A 20,901-nucleotide genomic window follows, 5' to 3' on the forward strand; every position below is an offset into this window, starting at 1 on the left:
TTCACACAGGTTTACAGACGGTGGGGATCTTTCGAGTGGGCAGCTCGAAGAAAAGAGTGAGGCAGGTAGGAGGCACAGTTCTTACATGCCTTCTCATGCACTTTGGCTCAACTGCCAAAAAGTACATAAAATGTCGGTATTCAAAATTTTGCATCAATGTCCTTAAAGAGGCGGTGTGTAATTTAGAGAGCCCTCTGCTGCCTACATAACGAACTGCAGTTACAGGAAAAAAATAGGGCTGGTGCGAATCTGACTGACGGTGAAGCTAACGTATAAAATATTGTATCATTGTGATCAAATGTAAGATTATGAGCTTCATTCCTAAGTAAAAATTTTGAGTGAGTTTAAGTTCTTAAATGTCATGCCTTGTTTTACTGATTAATCATATGATAAAAATTCTGACGACCCATTCGCCCCACCTCCGTTTTTGTTCTAATGCCACGACCCGACACCAAGTGATTTTTATCTTTCATTCACTGTGTAGCCAACTTGTGTCAGTTATGAATAGTATTTTTTTCCCCTTTCTTTTAAATAGTGCTGATTTGGCTCGAGATCTAAATGTGCCTTCAAGCTTTTACTTTAAGAAAAATTCGAACACGGTGATGTTTTGCTTGGTGAACACTCTCGGTACTCTGGAGAAACCATCGTTCCAGTGCAAACAGTGCTCTTATTTCATTAAAGTAAACTAATATCACCGGGTCCCAGTGCGCATCAGAATCAAATTGCAAAGGAAACAGGAAAGCGCTGTGTGAAGAACCTGTTGGATGAGTGATGGGAGAGACAACGGAGCAAGGGTCACACAGTGTGACTCACTGCAAAAACAGCAAAAAGCTGATTATATGATTACAAAAAGTAAACCAGATGAAAAAAAAAAAAAAGGATATATGCAGAACAGGTCAGTATGTTTAAATGAAGTAACCTGGCAGGCAAGGAGAGTGGACTGGAATACGCATGCGTGAACAGTACCGGCTGTTGAACAAGAGCATGAGTGATGCAATGAGTGCATCCAGTCAACCAAATGACTTTGGCCCAGGTTCTCCGCCCTTTGACTTCTGGCTTTTCCCAAAACTTCGAACAGACCGTTTATAAGATGGTCATTGTCCTATGTACAATGTGTCTTGTATCGTCTTCAATAAGTGTCTCTGTTTTTCATATTACCTGGCTGGATACTCCCCAGACCTCACATATCGTGCTATAGAAATTTAAGACGGTCCTATTTGTAAAAAAGATTATGGCCTTAATAGCACAGAACAAGGCTCAGGGGTGGATTGAGGAACAGAACAAAGAGTTCATGGTCTTGACTTGGTCTCCAAGTTCCAAGTATCCCACAGAGGCCACTGCCATTAGGGCAGGGCTGTTCGAATCCATGCCTGGAGTCTCCAGCACAGTTTGGGTATTTTTCTGCTTAAACTCAGCAGATTTGACTAATCTGTTAATTGCTAGGTTTAGTGGGTGTGTTCAAGTGTTACTGAATTACAAATCGAGCTGGACACCGGCCTCTCAGGCCTAGGTTTAAACAACCATGCGTTAGAGAATACTGTTGCCATGCAGGATTTATGGCCTGCAACTAAGAATGTTTAGGTAGGTTGTAGTGCTGCATGGGATACCAGTACTAAAAATGTTCTGCAGTATTAGAATTTCAAAACCAGTACTCTCATTAGTATTAAGCATTTTAGGATAATCAAGTCTTTTGCTGTGCAGACGTCCATTACCTCTGGCTAAAAGGTCTGTGTCTCTTTAAGCACGGTGCTGATAGCAGTGACGTCTGTGTCTGTGTGTGTGTGTGAGACGTGGTAGGAAAAACACCCTGACCGAGTTTGTAACTCGGCCGTTCGTATGCAGAGTTAACATTGTACTGTATGTTATGTTAATAGTTGAAAAAAAATGCAGCGATTACCCATAATTTTATTACCCTAATAATACCCTCATTACCCTATATATATATATATATATATATTTTTTTTTTTTTACTTATTAGTCTCATCAGGTTGTTTTTTTTTTTTTTTTTTTAACCGTAAAGTTGTTGAGTGCCTCTAGCTCAGTGAGAGATGATTTGCTATTATGACAACCCCAGTAGGTGATGCATGTTAAAATCAACATCCACAAGAATGCTAATGACCCTAATGCCTGTTTACTGGTGGTCCTTTTTTTTTTTTTGAACCGCTCTTAAAGCGCCGCCGCACACCACCTGCCATTTTAGAACGTATTCTGCTTCAGGGTGTTCCTGTCCCGGACTCCTAAACCACACACATGGACCTGCTGGTCAATCAAGTGAAGTTCTTTGTGGGAAGAAAGGGAAGTATTTCTTTCCTCCTAGTGTGTTTAAGTACATGTGTAATGACACAGACACTGTTTATCCAGAAACCCTGTAGAAATCTGCGGACCGGTTCTGGTCCTGAGGTCCAGTCAAGTAATAAGACTGGTTTTTAAAACGGAGCACAAACATTGAAAACACACAGTTTAATGAGTCTGGGACAGGGGAAGTGACTGCATTGTTAACTATTTATAACATTAATCATGGCTATAAATGAATGCAATAAATAATATGTCGTTTTTAAATGCATAAAACAAATGTTAGTATTGGGGAATTGCTACAGTATAAAATAGGAGGAATAAATACAGCCGCATGTTATACGATATTTAAACAAGAGAAAAAAGCAAAAGTACTAAATATGATCACAGCAGTCTCAGTAATAAGTACCATACAGGAGGTACTCACGGCCGTACTGATGTTTGGTACAGTGTAATGGCATGCTTGAGAGTCTGATATCGCTTTAATAGATCTGTGCTATGAACAAGAAATCAACGTCTAGTAAGTGAGATTTCACAAACAATATGGCCAAATGGTCTATTTACAGTATGCTTGCTCTGCTAGTGGGAATAAATCCTGAAGTAGCAACACACACCCTATTTCTGTAAAGGTTAAATAGACATTCTTCCATTTCCCTTCTTTGTTTTATTTCCTTTTGAGGAATAGAAGCTTGTATTCCTGAAAAGCATAATTTGCCACATTCACCAATACTATAGTAACCATTTAGAAAAAAAGGTTTTTTTGATTGATTGATGGAGTAAAACAACATAAATTTTCGGATTAAATTCTTTATATATCATTTCTTTGCCCCAGCTGCGGGAGGAGTTTGATCGCGGTATGGACGTGCAGCTGGATGAGGAACACAGTGTCCATGACGTGGCGGCGCTTCTGAAGGAATTCCTCCGGGACATGGCGGACCCACTGCTCACCAAAGAGCTGTACACAGCATTCATTAACACCACATGTGAGAAACGAACTCAACTAAAGCCTTTTCCCTGAGCAGCTGATTCAACAAGAGAACCGAACCGAGCTGAACTGCAAAGCAGTAGTTCACCTCAACCTAAATCCACACCAGTTTTAATATCAGTTTATTTTATAAATGCATTCGAAAACATTGTGATTGAAGAAAAATTGAGAGGTTTTAACAAAAAAATTGCCTTTTTTTATATTAAAGTGATAAACATGTTCTATGAAAATGCTAATACATACTTTTCCAGTATGCATCTTCATGGGAAAAAAGTTACCAGATTTAATTTAGTTTGGTGTGTTGAAAATGCTGCTCCCAATAAAAATATAATATGATGCGTGTGCTGTATAAGATTAAAATTTTAATCTAGTTAGTCACAGGTTTAGTCTGTGATTAATCGCGATTAATCATGATTAATCCCATTTTAAAAATACTCAGACTTACTTGCATTATAAATGTGGGAATAAGGAAATAAATGATAAACTGCAGTTTTTAAAAAATCTCAAACATTTAACAACGGTAAATTCAAATCTCTCGAATTGGACCGGCACTGCATGCAGTGGTTGAGTAGTATGGGGTGTTGCAAACCCACCCATGGCGTGGCTCAGACCGGCATCTTCAGATATAAAAATCAAAAACCTAGAACCTCAACCGCCTGAGCCACCACTCTTACATCTTACGTCTAATGTTTCCTTGTGAAAATAGTCTCCCTCGAAGGTAGCTTGAGCACACAACTTCGGCTTCATCCAAACATCCATCTAGAAGCTTTCTACAATAAAAATATGCCTTTTATCAAAAATTAAACGTGCCTTTAACACACACAGCCAGGTAACCGCGCTGCGGTATGGAAAGCCACTAGGATCAAACTTGGTCATGTGATTAATTTGCCTTAAAAAAAAAAAGTAATGCATTAAAATTTCTGGATTCATCACATGCATTAACATGAAAAACACAACTTATTGACACTGGTAACTCATAGACCTAGAAATGCCAGTGCAGTAAGTTATCCAAAGCACCTCATGGTGAAAACTGATGCTCTGTAGCAGTCACAAGGTTCAGGTCACTTGTCTTCAACCACCAGGCTACTTCTATTCTAAGTTCTGGATTACGAAACCTTTGCCATTTTTGACCCATGACCCTGGATTTCCCTCTCGATAGTGCTGGACGCAGAAGACCAGCAGCTAGTCACCCAGCTTCTCGTGTACCTGCTGCCACCTTGTAACAGCGACACCCTACAGCGGCTGCTGGAGTTCCTGCACATCGTGGCTCAGCACGCTCAAAATTCATATGACAAAGATGGACAGGAGGTGAGATTCAGACCTAATGTACAGTACTGATTACAACTGTTTTATTTATATGTTTGTATCCCAGTTTGTGGAATGTTTTTTTGGGGGATGGAGGGCGGGGAATTTACGGCAATACCTGACCGATCCAAATAGTTTTGGGTTTTTAGGGCAGTTGTTGAGAGCTGACAGTACTGTGTAAGTTTTGCACTGTGGGTCAGTCAGTAGAGCTTGGCTTTCCCAACATCTGGAAAATGTATGCATCTCAGTGCCTGATTAAGGGCTATTTAGTAATATGGCGTCATCGCATAGTTATGTAGGCAGTGTGAAACTGATACTCACAGTCTGCAAGTGAAGGCCAGTTTAACTGTCCGCCTACGTTTGAGACAGAACGAGCACTAATTCAATCACCTGGCCCGAATCTACAGTATCCGCCTCCCCCTGTAGTGCTTTCATGTAGTGTAAATATTCTCAGCAGGCATCAAAAAGTATTAGATTATAAATAAAGACCAATGGTTCTTAATCAGGCCATGTGCTTTTAGATATATAGGGCAATATGTGTGTTTAGGTAAGAATTCCATGTTCCATCATGCAGAAGTCATGTAGGAGGTGTGCACATGGGCGTGGGGTGGATTTTACCTAAAGAAGAGTCGTGTCTTATATAATTGATAACGTCGTTTATGTAGATACGTCAACTTCTGCGGGGTGCTTGGATCCGACGCGATGTTTACTTTCGTCCACAATTTTGTGTAATATAAGACTACATTTAGAGGGACAAGATATAAGAGAAATCCAAACCTGAACGTGTGATCATTCTTTAAAGAAATCACAAAAAAAATGGTGCTCGGTATGCATGTATATATGTGTATGCACAAACTCACTCACTCACACATACACATGCACACACACCCCATGTATATGTATGTGCCCGCATACACACACCGAGTTTCTCTCTGACCTAAAAACGACAAGACCACAGCCTAAGTATGTATTAGACTAAGTTAAGTCAGTAAGTAAGTGCCGGGGGGTCAGGATTCTCCAGAGCTGATGCCAAAGGCTAGTCTGGCAACAGCGCTTTTCAGCACCATGGGCGAATTGTGAACAGTTTCACGTACTCATTCACGTATAGACTTTTACAAGTAAGTGACATACCGTTAATTTTTAAATGTCTGCTTCCTATGTAGTTTTTCATGTTAATATAAGTTTTATAGGTTTATGAAGAGGCAAAGCTGTGTTCAAGTTTATATTGTTATTATTTATAATATTATTCATAGTAGTACTGTGTTAGTATTTATTAATAATATTATTAAAAAATGCTCAAAAAAAAGGTTAAAGAATTAAACATTAACATCATTATTTACTGGGAAGTTAATAAAAGGATTAGGATCATCCATCAAGAAACTTATGGCTAGCTTAACCGTGAAAAATAATCGTCTTATTCATGTACAATTCTGACTCTGAACTTTAGCTCATTTTCCTTGTACATCATCAGCTCGAACCCAAGGAGCAACACCACTGTTTATTCATAGACAAATTATATTTAAGAAATGTCACGCATATGGGAGTGCTGTTGTACTGAATATCAGCACACCTGTGATATTGTGGTAGGCGTAAGAGCACAGCCAGTGCTGATATTGAGTACAACAGCACAACCTTGAGTGTGATGTTGCTTTTATACAGTACAACAGTTTCACAAACACTGTTTATTAATAACATATTATGATGCAGAATTGTGTTAGAAGCTACTGTAGTTAGCTGTATAGCTTGTGTTAGCTGTGAATGGGTCAGTTGGCCAACTAAGTGAGCTGAAAGCTTAAGCAGATCTGCTTTTATCTTGGTTTTCTTCTTGGGTGTGTGGGAAAAACATTCACATATTAAAAGTCATGTCTATTCAAAGGTTATGCAGCTGCCCAAGTCGAACAAAAAAACAAAACAAATGATGATGAAAGCCGACCGAGTATTCATCTGCTTAAGCTCTGACTACCAAATGGTATTCTTATGGCCAGGCAGTTGTTAATTGTCATCTTATTCTGTAAATTTTCATCTTACTGTGTGTGGGTTCCACAGACATCTTAGGTGTAATAGTAAGATGAACGCATTGTACTTTCACAAAACTAAACTGTGCATTCTTGGGGCTCGTAATTGTAATCTGCGCTTATTTTCACTTCGCTCTCAGTTCAAACCCCACGCTCCAGTAGAGACCCATGCTTTAGCTCGCCATTGGTACATTCTTAATCTGTAAAGAAAATCAAGCCTCATCATGTGGAGTCTCGGAGGCCTGCTTGGCCCGATCCTAAATACTCTCACTCCTGCCTGCGCTCTCAGTGTACTTTCCCACATGCCTATCTGCACAGGAAACCGGACTCATTTCATGCTCGGGAGGGGAACGCTGATCAACATTTTCATCACACTCACGTTCCTGCTGAGAGCCTGTGAGAGATCGGGGGGGGAAAGGAGGAAGCTGCGCAGTGCGCTAGTTTTAGTTAGGTTCCTAGGAGTAAAATAAAGATGTTTTTGGTTTATTTAGGCGAGATAGGCGGAGTCGATCCTTCATGTATTAGGATTGAAGTTTAAGACGTTCGTAATACACACACTCACTCCCACGCCATACTTACGTAATCCTCCCAGTCCTGCTGTGAGAAAAATTGAGTTGCAGTCCTGCTATGTCCGTGAAATTGTAATGAGTCTTGATCCTTGTGTGGCTTTAGAGGAACCACTAATCATGTGATCACCAGATTGTCGTACAAGTAAAATGTGGGGTTTCATTCCTCAGTCTTTTTCTAATGTTTAATGAAATGCGTTTAAGTTATTTAAGGCTTTATTTGTCACAAATACATTACTTTAATGCACAGTGAAATTCTTTCCATGCATATCCCAGCTTTGGGGCTGGTGTCCTAGAGCACATGCTTAGCAATGATATGACACCCCTGGACCAGACATGATTAAAAACCTTGTTTAAGGGCCCATCAGGGGCAGCCTGGTGGAGCTGGGATCTAAACCACCACCCTGCTGATCAGTAACCCAGAGCCCTATCCAACTAAACCCATATAAACATATTGTACACATGCAGAAGAATTCCCAGAACGGCCTATTTTTTTATGTCCCAGTGTTTTCTGTCTGTCCACAGGTTACAGGGAACAAGATGACATCACTCAACTTGGCCACGATCTTTGGGCCGAACCTGCTTCACAAGCAGAAGAGCTCAGATAAAGAGTTCAGCGTGCAGAGTTCGGCCCGGGCCGAGGAGTCCACGACCGTCATCGCTGTGGTACAGAGGATGATCGCAAACTATGAGGAGCTGTTCATGGTGAGCAACAAAATATGCAAAATAAAAAATATATAAATATATATTTATATACAAGAGTGAAGTGTTTGATGAGTAATAATCGCATTCCCTGGCGTCAACCAGACGAAGAAGGGTTCCTCTTTGAGTCTGGTTCCTGTCAAGATTTCCTTTTCATGTCGTCTCGGGGAGATTTTCTTTCCCACCGTTGCCTCAGGCTTGCTCACCTGGGATTGTGACCCACTGACATCACCGAAGTGCTTCTTCTTTTATGAAGGCTCTTTACAGTTGTTCATTTATGAGGGGGGTCTTCTCTTCAGTCTCATCCTGAAGCCGTGAAATGCATGCTCGAACAGGTTGAGGTTTGGTGATTGACCTGTTCAGACTAAACCCTTCCACCTTCCCCCTCACTGAAGGCCTTTCTTGAGTTGGCAGTTGGTTTTTGGTCATCGTCTTGTTGCATGAGGAAGTCCTAATTAGACTGGATGCGCTTTTCAGTAAATACTGTATGTCATCACTTCCTGTTGTTTTTATCGGCTCTCTGGTTGTTGGTACACCATTGGTTTCTTCCCATAATGTTGTACTCCTATGCTCGATGCTTTTGCACGGCTCTGGTTCATTTTCTCTCATTTTCCAGCTCCGAATGGTTGTCTTTCTCCCGTAGACGGCTCACTGGTCTTTATTTTGGTTTTTATCCTTTTTTTTTAAAAAAACAAATGGAGCATGTTTGGTGATACCCCATGCTTAAGCAAAGAGCAGATTTTTTTCAGTGCTATCAACTGTTAATCACTCTAATAGGACAGACCTGGGAAAGATGAACCAGTTGTGTTAGAATAGTTTTAAACACGTGAAGAATCTGTCAATTCGAACAATACATTGTTCAACATTATGGATGTACTGTATAGTAAATGTAATGAAATGAGAGGTGAGGTTCTGATCCATCCCCTTATTCGTCTTTTGATTTCCGACCTAAATGTTTACAGCAAAAACAAAAGCATATATCTTGCTGCTCTACAGTATATGACCGAGTATAAGAGCCAATATGGGGTAAAAACATTTTTTACTAAAAATTGAGAACAAACTAAAATTTTAAAGGTTAAACTTCAGAATATTATGGTTTCCAGTTTCCAACCAGCGCTTTTTCTATTAAGGACAAAATAGAGTATAATAAGATCTTTCAAGCCAAGCATAATTCAAAACAAGGGAAAAGAATGGGAGTATGAACTTCTAAAAGTATTAGAGCTACGACGGCGTATGAGGGCAGTGAATTTCGGAGTTTAAAGCTAAAAGTTTTCAAGTTGTAAGTCGAAATTGGGAAAAAAAGTCAAAATTTTAAGGAAAAAACTCGGAATATTGCAAGGGGAAAAATGCACATCTGTAAGAGGAAAAAACTTAAGTTTAAAACTTAATCTTAAACTTGAGTTTAAAAATGATTAAGAAAAACTTCCAAGAAGACAATTAAAATTTTCAAGTTTAAAACATAAGAATTTTTAGTTTCAAGCTCTTTTCCTATCAAGGACAAAGTAGAGTTTGATTAGATCTTCCACTCCAGGCGTAATGTAATACAAGTGACGTCCCAGTGTTGCAGAGTGTATATACAGTTTCCTTACCTGATAGAAAAACACAGAACATTCAAGTTTATTTCTCATACTGTAAATTAGATTTTTTTCTTGTAATTTTTCTTCCCAAAATTAAAAAAAAAAATTTTAACCTTAAAAATCTTTCCTCATTTTCGACTTTAAGTTTTAAACACTGAAATGAAAACCCTGCCCCTCCCTTTCCAATTCTTTTCCTTTTTTTCGTTTTTTTATCCTGTTTACGAAGTTCACGTACTCTTATTCTTTTCCTGACATCTGTTTTATCATCCTTATTATTTGGATAAGCATTTCCATTTCTTCCCTTATAACCCATGGTGGCACGAAGGTCTGCACACAACTGTGTATTTAACTCACATCCAGGAAGTAATTGAAGTGTTGTTAGGAAATAAAAGTACACGTTGGAAAAACATTGGTCATATCCAGTAGTTATGAACATTAAATTATATTTTATGAGTTACTTTAAAAGAATGTTGGGGAGGAAAAAAAAAAAACGTTCCAAACCTTTTGCACAACGCTGAATAAAAACTCATATTCAGAGTTGATTAAATGCGTGTAGTTGGAGCTTAATCCTTCGGTATTATTTATGGACTTAAGTGCTGCTCAGACAGTTACATGCGCAGGGTGGAGTTTATCCAGGACGAAGGCACGTCTCGGTTATCCTCCGTTTCGTCTTTAAACCTGAATGCTTTTTCATTGCGCAGTATCCATTTCTGCCAAGGAGGGGTATTAGGTCTGTCTGACGACGTTAGAACCAGCATATTCCACCTTGGCATTTACAGTATGTATTGGGCAATATAAATTACACCGCACACAAATGAATGATATTTGGGAGCAATATGATAAATAAGTACATGCATATGCATGGTGCACACACACACAAGCTCAACATTTTTATTATACACCTCAGTAGATATTAGGTGTCTATCTCATTCTGCGCACTTAAAGGTGATAAACCTTTCTAGTTGCTTTTTCTTCACCGTGGAATCCTGTGTTCAAATATTAGTCAAATTATTCTCAGTATATTAGCATAATTATGTTTAATAGTTCATTACCAAAAGTTTAGAGACTCTGTAAGCCTATAAATAAATACAAATAAAAGTGTTAATAAACCTTATGATTAATCACTTAGGCCGGCGGTTCAGAGTGCAGCAGGGAAAAGATGCACATACGTCATACAGTAGATGATCATGTTTGTAGTCTGTACTTTCCGAGACACACCACAAAGCTCACACGCTCTCACGTTACTCTTTGTTACTTGCAAGTGTTTATTACCCACAGTTCACCCTGGTTTATTCACTACTCTTATCTTTTTAATGGGATTTCGAACCCCAGGCCAAAGAGACGACCACTCTGCTTAAAACCTTTATGAGACAATAGAAGAGCCAAGTGGAAGTGTTGTGTGTGTGTGTGTTTGGCGTGAATCTCAGGTCTAATTTCACCCTGAATGGACGGACTTAGATGAAAGGCCCGGCAGGAGCCACCTGTAAATGGAGGGGAGGGTTTTAGCTAATGCCCGAGGGGTGTTACCTGTTAAATCCTAGTTCTCTCTCTCTCTCTCTCTCTCTCTCTCTCTCTTTTACATTCTAAACTCCTTAAAGATGAGAAGAACTTTTGTGGAATGTAACAAGTAAAGAATCGAATTGCGTTGTTTTTCCACCTGTACATATAAATACAGTATAATCGTACTGGAACTGTAGTTTTGTACATGAAACAGTGTTTGTGTGTGTGTATCATGAAATCTTGATTTATCCTAAACTCCCAGGTCTTACCCCGTACATTTCTCACCCTCCTAATTGCATTTGCCGTTTCCTTCCTGTAATAACCGAATAATTCACATTATTAAGGACTTTTAAATAATAATCTCGGACATTAAACGGTTCACTTTTTTGTTCCCGTGCAGGTGTCTCCAGACTTGCAGAACGAGGTACTGATGAGCTTGCTGGAGACGGATCCTGACGTAGTGGACTACCTCTTACGACGCAAGGACTCCCAGTAAGTCGTCCTGAAACATAAACATGCAGTCAAAATGTAAAAAGCTGAACTAGTCTCGCTTTGACATATTTTTCACTAGGTGGAGTATTTTACATTAATGTAGGGAATATACTGTGGGATTTTTGGATTAGTATTGCCATCTGGTGGCCAAGAGGCAACATTGCAGCCAAATCCTTAATGCTTATTAAGTAGGTTTTTTATTTATATTTTCAGTTCTTTATGTTCAGGAAACAGTAGAAAATATTAGACAAATATTAGATTTTAGGTTATAAGGAAAAATATAATGTATAGTACATTAGAACAACTTTGTATTTCTTTTTCTCTCTTTCACATTTGGAAGCAAACATTTGCACAAATGTCAAACTTAAACAAAGAATTTAATTTGTGGTTTAATAAATTTAAGATCAATTCAGCAGACATTAAATCAAATTAGAAAAATGTAATTTAATTTCTAACAAAGTGGTTTATTTAAAGTGCTTTTAATTTTTAATCTAGCTTTCATCTTCTGTAAATAAAGTGAACTCAGTGTGAAAGACTCACAGGGATAGCAATGCAGTTTTTGCATATAGAAATATCATTTTAAAAAAGTATTATTATTAATATTATTAACTATTATAGCCCAGATTTGAGGACCTCCTGTCACCTACATCATTTTGACCCCGTTGTTGTGCCTTACTTTTCCAGAAGTCCCGACTTGTTAAATTCCGAGGCGTCCCTCTCTCTGAGCGAGTGCCGATCATCCAGCGACTCCAACAAGGCATCCAGCGGCGAAGTCTCGCCCTACGACAACAACTCACCTGTGCTGTCCGAGAGGAGAGGAGGAGACCTGGCCAAAGACAGCGAGGTCCATTCCGGACGAGTTCTCAGCGCAGAGCGACTTTTCTGCGTCCCAGAACAGTACAGCCTGGTTGGACAAGTGACGGGACGCAGCAGGGACACTGTTTCAAACATCTGGTCTCCGACAAAGGGTAAAATAATGTTATTTATTATAGTGGAGATATGTATTGAAATATACACTGATCAGCCATAACGGTACAATAAACCCATTAACAATAAAACCACCCTGGTTTTGGGGCAGTTCTGGCCTCTCGGGTGTGTAGGGACTCTGGGGGTGTGGTGTGGTGTGGTGATCATTTGAGAGCTGGGGGTTGATGAGATAAGAGCTGTCTGTACACCCCATGGCTTAACTGGATTGAGATGTGGGGAGTTTTGAGGTCTTGTGCTTTGACCATGCGCAGCACGATGTAGTCTACTGGGTGTCCTGATGCCTTCCTGCCGCCGGTAGCATTGACTTTTTTTTTAGCAATTTGTGCTGCATTGGCTTTTCTGTGGGATAAAACCCAGACAGACTGTCCCCGTGGGCATGGGTGGGCCTTGAGTGCTCATGATCCTGTCACCAGTTTACTGGTTTATGGCCATAATGTTATGGCTGATCAGTGTACACATCAATAACTCAAAACCGTTACATTGCGTGCGTGATATGACATATAATACTTCATTACTTATTTCAGAGGACCGTGCGAACATCTGGGGTGCATGGCACACAACACTGAAGCCAGGAATGCAAGAACATACCTATGCAGGTACTGCACCCAAAAAGTCTCCAAATATAATATCTGTCCATGGAGCGACTGATAAACCCTAGGCTGTCTCTATCCTCAGTTTTCAGTAATGACTTGTTTTGTAGTGGATACTTGATTAGATCAAAGTCTATTTCAGGGCGCACACACACACATTCACATTAAGATTAAGATTTAATTGTTTGTCACATGGACCTTACGGCACAGTGCATATCCCAGTTAGAAAGCTGGGGTCAGAGCACAGGGTCGGCCAGTATACCCTGGAGCACATAGGGTTTAAGGGCCTTGCTCAAAGCCTCAAGTGGCAATTTGGCGGTGCTAGGGCTCGAACCCCTCGACCTTCAGATCAGACATCCAGTAACCTACAGCTTTTTAATCATTCTACTGTACCTGTAGAAAATATACATACATACAGTATATAGAAGCAGTTCAACATTACTAACCCACCATCATGTTTTGGAATATGTGAGAAAATGGAAGAACACACAACCTTTATTTATCACGTATACATTGCAGCACTAAGAAACTCATATCATCACATGTCCCAGCTCGTCAGGAACCTTGTATCAGAGTGAAGAGTCAGCCATGATGAAGTATCCCCAGAGGATACAGGGTTAAGGACCTTGCTCAAGCTTGGTAGACCTGAACCCCTGATTTTCTGAGCAGTAACCCAGAGCTTTAACTTTGACACATTCTGTGACATTCTAAACATTATACAAGTAACAGTAAAGAGACCGCTCTGTTTTAGGATTTATTCATCTTTATTTGGTGCTTTAATGCCGTCCCTTTTCATATCTGGTGAACAAGGCAGTGCACGGCCCCTTACGCATAGTTGTCCCATTTAAGGAAATCAAACCTAATTGGACAGTTGGCTGCTCAGTTGTTTCTTGTGTGTCTGAAAGCCAATGCGTAATTATTTAATGTTCGGGACGAGAAAGGAATGACTCCCAGATGTAGCATGTGGAGTCTATTGCTGTTGTATCTCAAAACAAGGACTAAAGAATTGTCAACACCAGTGAAGGAGGCCCTCGGGAAACCGGAAAACCAAAATAAACCGGTCAGAAACATAGCAAGAGCATTATGGCTTTCAAACCAAGTGTAAGAAGCTAGTTGCAGAGATTCGGCTTCACGAAAAAGAAAGCTCCTTCCAGGGCAGACCTTAGAAAACACAGAGTGATGGAAAAATAATATTGAAATATGAAGAACGACTGGTTAAGAGATCAAGAACTGCAGACGCAGACAGGGCAGAGACGTCTTGAGAAGCAAGCTCTCATATGGTTTATGCCAGGATGTAAAATACAGTTTGCTGTAAAGTACATAAAAAGTCTGCAGGAGTTTTATGGACAGCTGAAAGAAATATTAACTCCTTAAACTCCTGGTCCTGACGTTTCCAACTACATGCTGTACTGTTGCTATTTATTTTACTGTGGCTACTGAAGGAATCACAGTGCTTACAGTTGAATACACTTTGAGATGATAGACAGGCATGCCTACACATCCAGGGTGTAGTTCTGCCCTGTGAACAGCGTTTAAGGGATCCAGGGACTCTATGGTTTTGACCAGGATGACGTACAATAGTTACTAAAGAAGTAGGAATGAGAGAAAACAGTTTAAGAGAGATTTATGGAGCAAAATGAGATAAATGCAGCAGTGTAAACATGAAGAAAGAGTTTATGATCTAAATAAAACACAGTGTTATTGATTAATGATCCGATAATAACTGGGCAACCACTTTATGTGAGTATACAGTACATACGGTATGAACAGTTTGACAGCAAAATGAGATAAATCCATTTTCGGTTTTAAGAAAAAACAAGCATTAATTATTGCAAAGTGATAGCGAATAGTTGTGCATGTTTTTTTTTTTGTTTGTTTTTTGAGTCACAGGGGTATTAAAAAGCACCGTGCCAGAAAACTATGTTAAAATTATGCATTTACTGTATATCAGTATAAACATTGTGATTTTGCAAAAAAGCTCACGCCGTTTTATCATGATGCATAAATCAGCCTGCGGTTGTGTTTTTATTAACTGAAGCATGCAATTCATTAACAAATATGTATTTGTCTAAATATAAAACGAGCAAACTTATGCTTTGGTTATGTTTTTGTAGTGAATCAGTGGTAGCAAATTGAAGAAAAATGAAAAATTATTGAGTTTTGTTGCACACAAATGATTAACAATAACTTTTCAATTAGCCAGGGGTAGCTCAGTGGTTAAGGCATTGGACTATGGTTCGGAAGATCCCAGGTACAAACCCCACAACCACCAAGTTGCCACTGTTGGGCCCTTGAGCAAGGCCCTTAACCCTCAACTGCTCAGATGTGTTATAAGAGAAAAATGTAAGTCGCTCTGGATAAGAGCGTCTGCCAAATGCCTAAATGTAAACCTTGACCTTTACCTGTTTCACCTTCATGTTGGTACTGTAGTTGAAGACAGGATATCATCATAGTACAGGTTTGCACCTATTAAACATCTGGTTTGTGCATCGTCCAACTGTGTATACTGTACATTTGTGGTCTCGTAGGTTATAAGAGAGTTCAGAAACCCCTAGGAAAGTAAAGGAACGAGAAAGAGTGTGAACCAGACATAGCGGACTGTGTGTATTTAATGTCTGTTGGACACAACTGTTCCGTGTCTAGTGAGTGTTGTAGGATTATACTGTATCTCTTTGCTTAATCTTCTTTAGAAAATAGTACTGTAAGTGCATCATGGATTCCAGAAGAAAGATAGAAAAAGAGGAGTTTTAATTTAAATATTACATTACAGTAGTCTTTACAGCTTTATAAAGTACATAAGATGGTATTCACACAACATCCAAATCGCATAAGCTCCTATTTTACAGAACATGTAAAGGTTAAGCGACCCATATACAGTAATATTTGTGCTCGGTTATATAGTAACGGTATACGGTTGTATATAACGGTAACGGTAGTATAATGTTTTTCATCACAAGATTTCTTCACAATCTTGGGGATCATAAAGTATATGCTCAGGTTTGAAGTTTTTTTACAAAACTTTTTTGGTATTTTAAAAAAAAGACGTCTGTTGGTTTGTTGTTCCAGGTTCCTGTGGCAACATATCAGACGGAAGCTCACGCAGCTCCAGGGATGGAATCGACGATCGGTCCCCACCAGCCGTCAGCACCCTGACACATGCGTGTCTCAACCTGAACATTAAACCCAACGGCCAGTTGGTATCCAGCAGCTTAGAGGACCTTCCAGTCAGCAGCAGCAGCCATAGCACGCATAGCCCCACCCTTTACCCAAAACCGGGCAATAGGAATGAAGCACGTCCTCCTCCACCACCGTACAGACACTCAAGATCGTCATCGTCCAATTCTATCGCGTCACAGTCTCAGCAGCAACCCCAGCAGCTCGGGAAGACGGGCAACAAGAACTCATCTTCACCGACCGACACGCTGATGCCCACGAGCTCAGAATGGCAAGACTGGCAGAGGGACAGGTGGCACATCTGGCAGCTGCTGTCTTCAGACAATGCTGACACGCTACCTGAGACACTCGTGTGACGCTTCATGAAGTTTAGCAATTCAGTGTGTTTATACAGTATACAGAAGCCATTGCCTTATGTGTTGTATGTACAGACCGGTTTGGGGGGGGGGGTGCTTCCCGTTGTTCGCTGCAGGAGGGTGGAGCTATACTGAGGAGTCGCACTGTGGAAACCCAAAGAGGTCCAAGAAAGATTCTAGGCAGCAAACTTCAGCTCAGCAACCCGACAGTGCAATCGGTATGGGATCAGCTCCATTGGAACAAAAAAGGTTTCTACTTTGAAATGCACTGTTGGAACCTGTCACAGTTCTTTTTGTCACTTTCCCGTTTTAAGCACCAATTTGGGAAGCCAGCATGACGGGCTCTAAACCAGGTACCTTAAATTGCCAAACAAACCAACTAAAGCTAAACTGTCAGATCATTACATCATCGACAGTATATACAGTATATGGACAGATTGTAAAATACGCTATACTCAAATTATTACATAACTGCTGTGTATGTCAGCTTACAGTTGTTTTTTCTTTTTTGTAAAAAAAAAAAAAACTATATGAAACAAAACAAACAAAAAAAAATTGTTGAATGTTTGCACTGAAACATATGACATGGGGTAGAACTTACCTTTCCAGGCTCAGCTCCTTTTTGTAAATACACCATAAGGATATTGCCAAAAAGCTGCTAAATCAAATGTATACTAAATGATTCGATCTTACCTCCAGCACGACGACTATACCAGGACTTATGGAATGCCATTTTGTATTCATTATAGACATAAAAATTTAAAATGCAGCCATTAACATCTGGACCACACATCCCTCTCTTTAATGTATTTATAATGAGTCTCAAATACTGTATGAGAACCCATTCTAATAATGGTTTGTCAGACTGTGTTTACCCATAATGCACTGCAAGAGTAAGACAGTTTGAACTGCAAGTTTACAAAGAACCGGTCGGAATGATTGCGTAACAACGTATATAGAATGATTTTATTTTTTTATATTTTGAATGAGTTTTTAATTAGTTAACCCTACGCACCACCCCCAGGTGGTTACCTGGTGTAACTACTGTACGAAATATTCTCCATTGATGCAATTTACATCTTTTAAGTTCAGGTTACTATCTAACCCTAGAAAAAGAAAGCAAAACTAAAAATATAACTCTTAATAATAACTCTTCAGTAAAATGCGTGCGTTTCGTCTCTACCGTCTGTTTCTACAGCACTTAAAGGAGGTACACGTTCCCTCAGATGGATTTGTTTTTTAAGCTTTAACTGACAACCTGCTTTTCTGGAATAAATGGTGCCTTCACACTTACAAGAGCAGAAATGCATTTTGCTAATTCAGCAGGTTGCTGGAATACTAGTAAGAAATTAATTTTTTTATCCATCCATCCAATCCAATTTTATCCAATCTATCTAATCTTTTCCATTGATTGGTTCCTATTGCACCCTCTGGCTCAGAAGAAGCAAAAGCTTTTTTACACAATTTACTGATATCTTATGGCATCTTGTGTACCTTTACTCTTTTTTCCATTTAGTGTATATTTAAAAAAACAACAACATTAAAATAACATGACAATGTCTGTAAAATTAGCGTTAAAACCTTAAATTGATAAAATGTTACAAATTCATATTTGATTCAAAATCCCATCTTTCAAAATAGCGTATTTAATCGAATTCAGTCGTTATGAAACAAACTTTACTCTTTGAAAAAATCCTTTTGATGTGCCATCTGTGTCAAATTCGTTTGCCACTCCCTACACCTAAACATACAGGGACGTTCAAGCCAAACCGGGACTTGTGATGAAATTTCTTTGCGCAAGGAGGTGTAAAACCTATTAGGATTTCCTAAAGACTTCGAGGACAGTACGGATGTGAAAATCTTAGCAGCATTTTTAATGGTGCAGGCGTTTTAAAGAACATTCGCACATTTGGCACGCAAACATTCAATAACACCGTACTGAAACATCGGCTGGGAGTTATTGCCACAGCCCCTGTAAAGTCCTGACCCGACTCAATCGCTTCAAGCCATTTCCACATGTTTGTGCCATTAAAGGAGTTCCCGGTATCGGTAGTCCGATCATGGCGCCGTCGTGCTGAGAAAATGTTCATGGGACCGTGATGGTATTCAGGCACTAGTGGGTTAACTCGGGGATAAGTGTTTAAGTGTATCATGGGATTATATAAAGAAATAAAGGTAGTTTTGACTGTGTTTTGGTACAGTACAATCAGAAGTCCCGGTTTGACTCGAACAGCCAGCCCGTAAACCTGCATCATTTTTAAACTCCCTACGCATTAATTCCCTCTTAGCCTTTTCATTATTTCTAGCTGTACAGTATTTTATAAATCAATATTAATGCAAATTGTCCATTATTGTATATTGTGAGCAAGCCCAGTGTCATTGCCTTTTGGTAGAGTAAAAGTTTTAAATAAGCATTATTTATTTGTATTGATCCATTTTGCACACTGTATTCTTCCTTATATTTTATCACATTTTTTTTACCCCTTAGACCATACAAACATTGTTGATGCTAATAAGATAAAGCAGTAGCAGACCAAAGTAGCATCCGGCTACAGAGATGCTGACTTAAATCATTTTGAGATGTTTTCAATCAAATCGACGTTTATAGTCAAAATTCCAAAGAGGAAAAAAAAAATGTCAGCATGAGTTAGGACGATCATTACTCTTATTTACTTAAAGAAATATTCTTTACCGGCGCATGATTGGCAAGTTGGATGTGGAAGCATCGCGAGCATTTCTCATCATTTTATTCAGATATGCGTTAAGTAAGCACAACGGGATTCAGATCTCAGACGTACAGAGTTGAGGGCTAATTGCAGAGCCGCAGCTCTGACCTTGAATTTATGTCGCTTTTCTTGCATGAGATCATTCTCGAGACTGAGGCGGGGACCTTGAGGAGCTACATGCATGCAATTTTAATTAGCGGATAATCTCAAAAAAGAATATCGAACCTGGAAAATCAACTTATGGTTTAATTATCAGGAAATCAAGGCATGAATTTTTTTTAAGACTTGAGTCACCAAATCTTAATCTGGACTATGAATTACAGTCACATTTGTGTGTTTCTAAATTCCTAATTATATTATAATTAATCTTTAATCTGATCATTTTTCCCATTTAATAGGTTTCAAGTTACAATAACTCAATGCAACGGCTACTTAACTTTTAATCTTATTGTTGTGTAGAATTTTATCCAGTTTTAGGCTTCAACTTGCTTAATAGAGTTTATTCTCTGGTATATTAAAAAAAAAATACCAATTGCTGTTTGAGGGTAAAAAAGTGTTAGATCTTAAAAAAAACAACAACATAGAAACCCAAAGAATTGTCTGTCATAATGCAAATTCATTCAGATCTTTAGTCACTTCGCATTTCTACAGCAGCGCGATTGTGTCGGTTTTATTGTGAATTTTACTAATGGTTGTGTCAATGTGGGAGAAATCTCAAATTATTGTTATTTTTTTAAAATTTGGTAAGTATTTATGTCATTATTTTGTAATCCATGACCCAAATATAAAGGTATGTGTTGGTATTTTATTATTAGGATTGTAATAAGGAATCATTTGTACTTCACGCAGAAAAAGCTTTTTGTATGGTCTGACATTTGCTGTGAAGCTTGCCTTGGTATTTTATGTACTTTTTCAAAATCTCTTCTTTTTTTTTTCCCAAGCAAGTCTCATGAAAATAAATGAGAATGCAAATTTTAATTTCGATTCATGCTGTGTCTTTTGGGGTTCATCTAGTGTAAATATAAGACCACATACACACATACTGTACAAACCATTGTACACAAACTAATCATCACCCAGACAGGCTGGGAGAAAACGCAAAGGAAAAAAGAAAAACGTCTAGAAAACGAGGAGGAAAACTAGAAGCTTGAATACCAGAGAGGCATGAGATGGAAATGGAAATGCAGGATAATTTCATGTGAAATCCTACGAAGGAGAAGTAAATATTTTGGCACATGGGCCGCATTAGGGCGAGTCTGATAACCAAAAACTGGTGCAACGAACAGTCGGTGGGCTGAGTTCAAAGCAGCAGTAAAACGAGTAACAGGAACTGTTGAAAACCAGGAAAGGAATAAACAGGAAACCAAAGCTCTGTTTGAAACTGTGCGTTCACTCACTCATTTCTACTAATAGAGCAATAAACCATCAGCAAGTGAGGGAGACACCACACCACATTCACTTGAAGCGCTTGCTTAAGGGCTGAACCAGAAACACACGGTTGTACTTGAACATGCTGACACATAGGTTTAAAAAAGTTTTAACATCAAGAAACAAAAGTAATGAGGAGTACTTTATAGAATGCGGTGCATATAAAATAAACAGGCTTCTTTTTATGTTTAGCGTCACACACCATA

At 39.1% G+C, this 20,901-nt stretch overlaps 1 protein-coding gene across 3 annotated transcripts in view; it reads left to right on the top strand.

Annotated features, from left to right (window-relative positions):
- Positions 1-20,245, top strand: part of LOC128506423 (rho GTPase-activating protein 6) — a 132,193-nt gene extending 111,948 nt beyond the window's left edge. For all 3 annotated transcript variants that reach the window (XM_053476847.1, XM_053476848.1, XM_053476849.1), the window contains exons 6-13: positions 10-65; positions 3,125-3,275; positions 4,437-4,585; positions 7,689-7,868; positions 11,343-11,434; positions 12,119-12,402; positions 12,946-13,017; positions 16,078-20,245. In XM_053476847.1, coding sequence (XP_053332822.1) covers positions 10-65; positions 3,125-3,275; positions 4,437-4,585; positions 7,689-7,868; positions 11,343-11,434; positions 12,119-12,402; positions 12,946-13,017; positions 16,078-16,541 — 1,448 coding nt within the window. In that variant the 3' untranslated portion in view covers positions 16,542-20,245. The remainder of the gene's footprint in view (positions 1-9; positions 66-3,124; positions 3,276-4,436; positions 4,586-7,688; positions 7,869-11,342; positions 11,435-12,118; positions 12,403-12,945; positions 13,018-16,077) is intronic.
- Positions 20,246-20,901: the final 656 nt, after the last annotated feature.

Source organism: Clarias gariepinus, chromosome 18, assembly GCF_024256425.1.
Source record: "Clarias gariepinus isolate MV-2021 ecotype Netherlands chromosome 18, CGAR_prim_01v2, whole genome shotgun sequence".
NCBI classification, from domain to species: Eukaryota; Metazoa; Chordata; class Actinopteri; order Siluriformes; family Clariidae; genus Clarias; species Clarias gariepinus.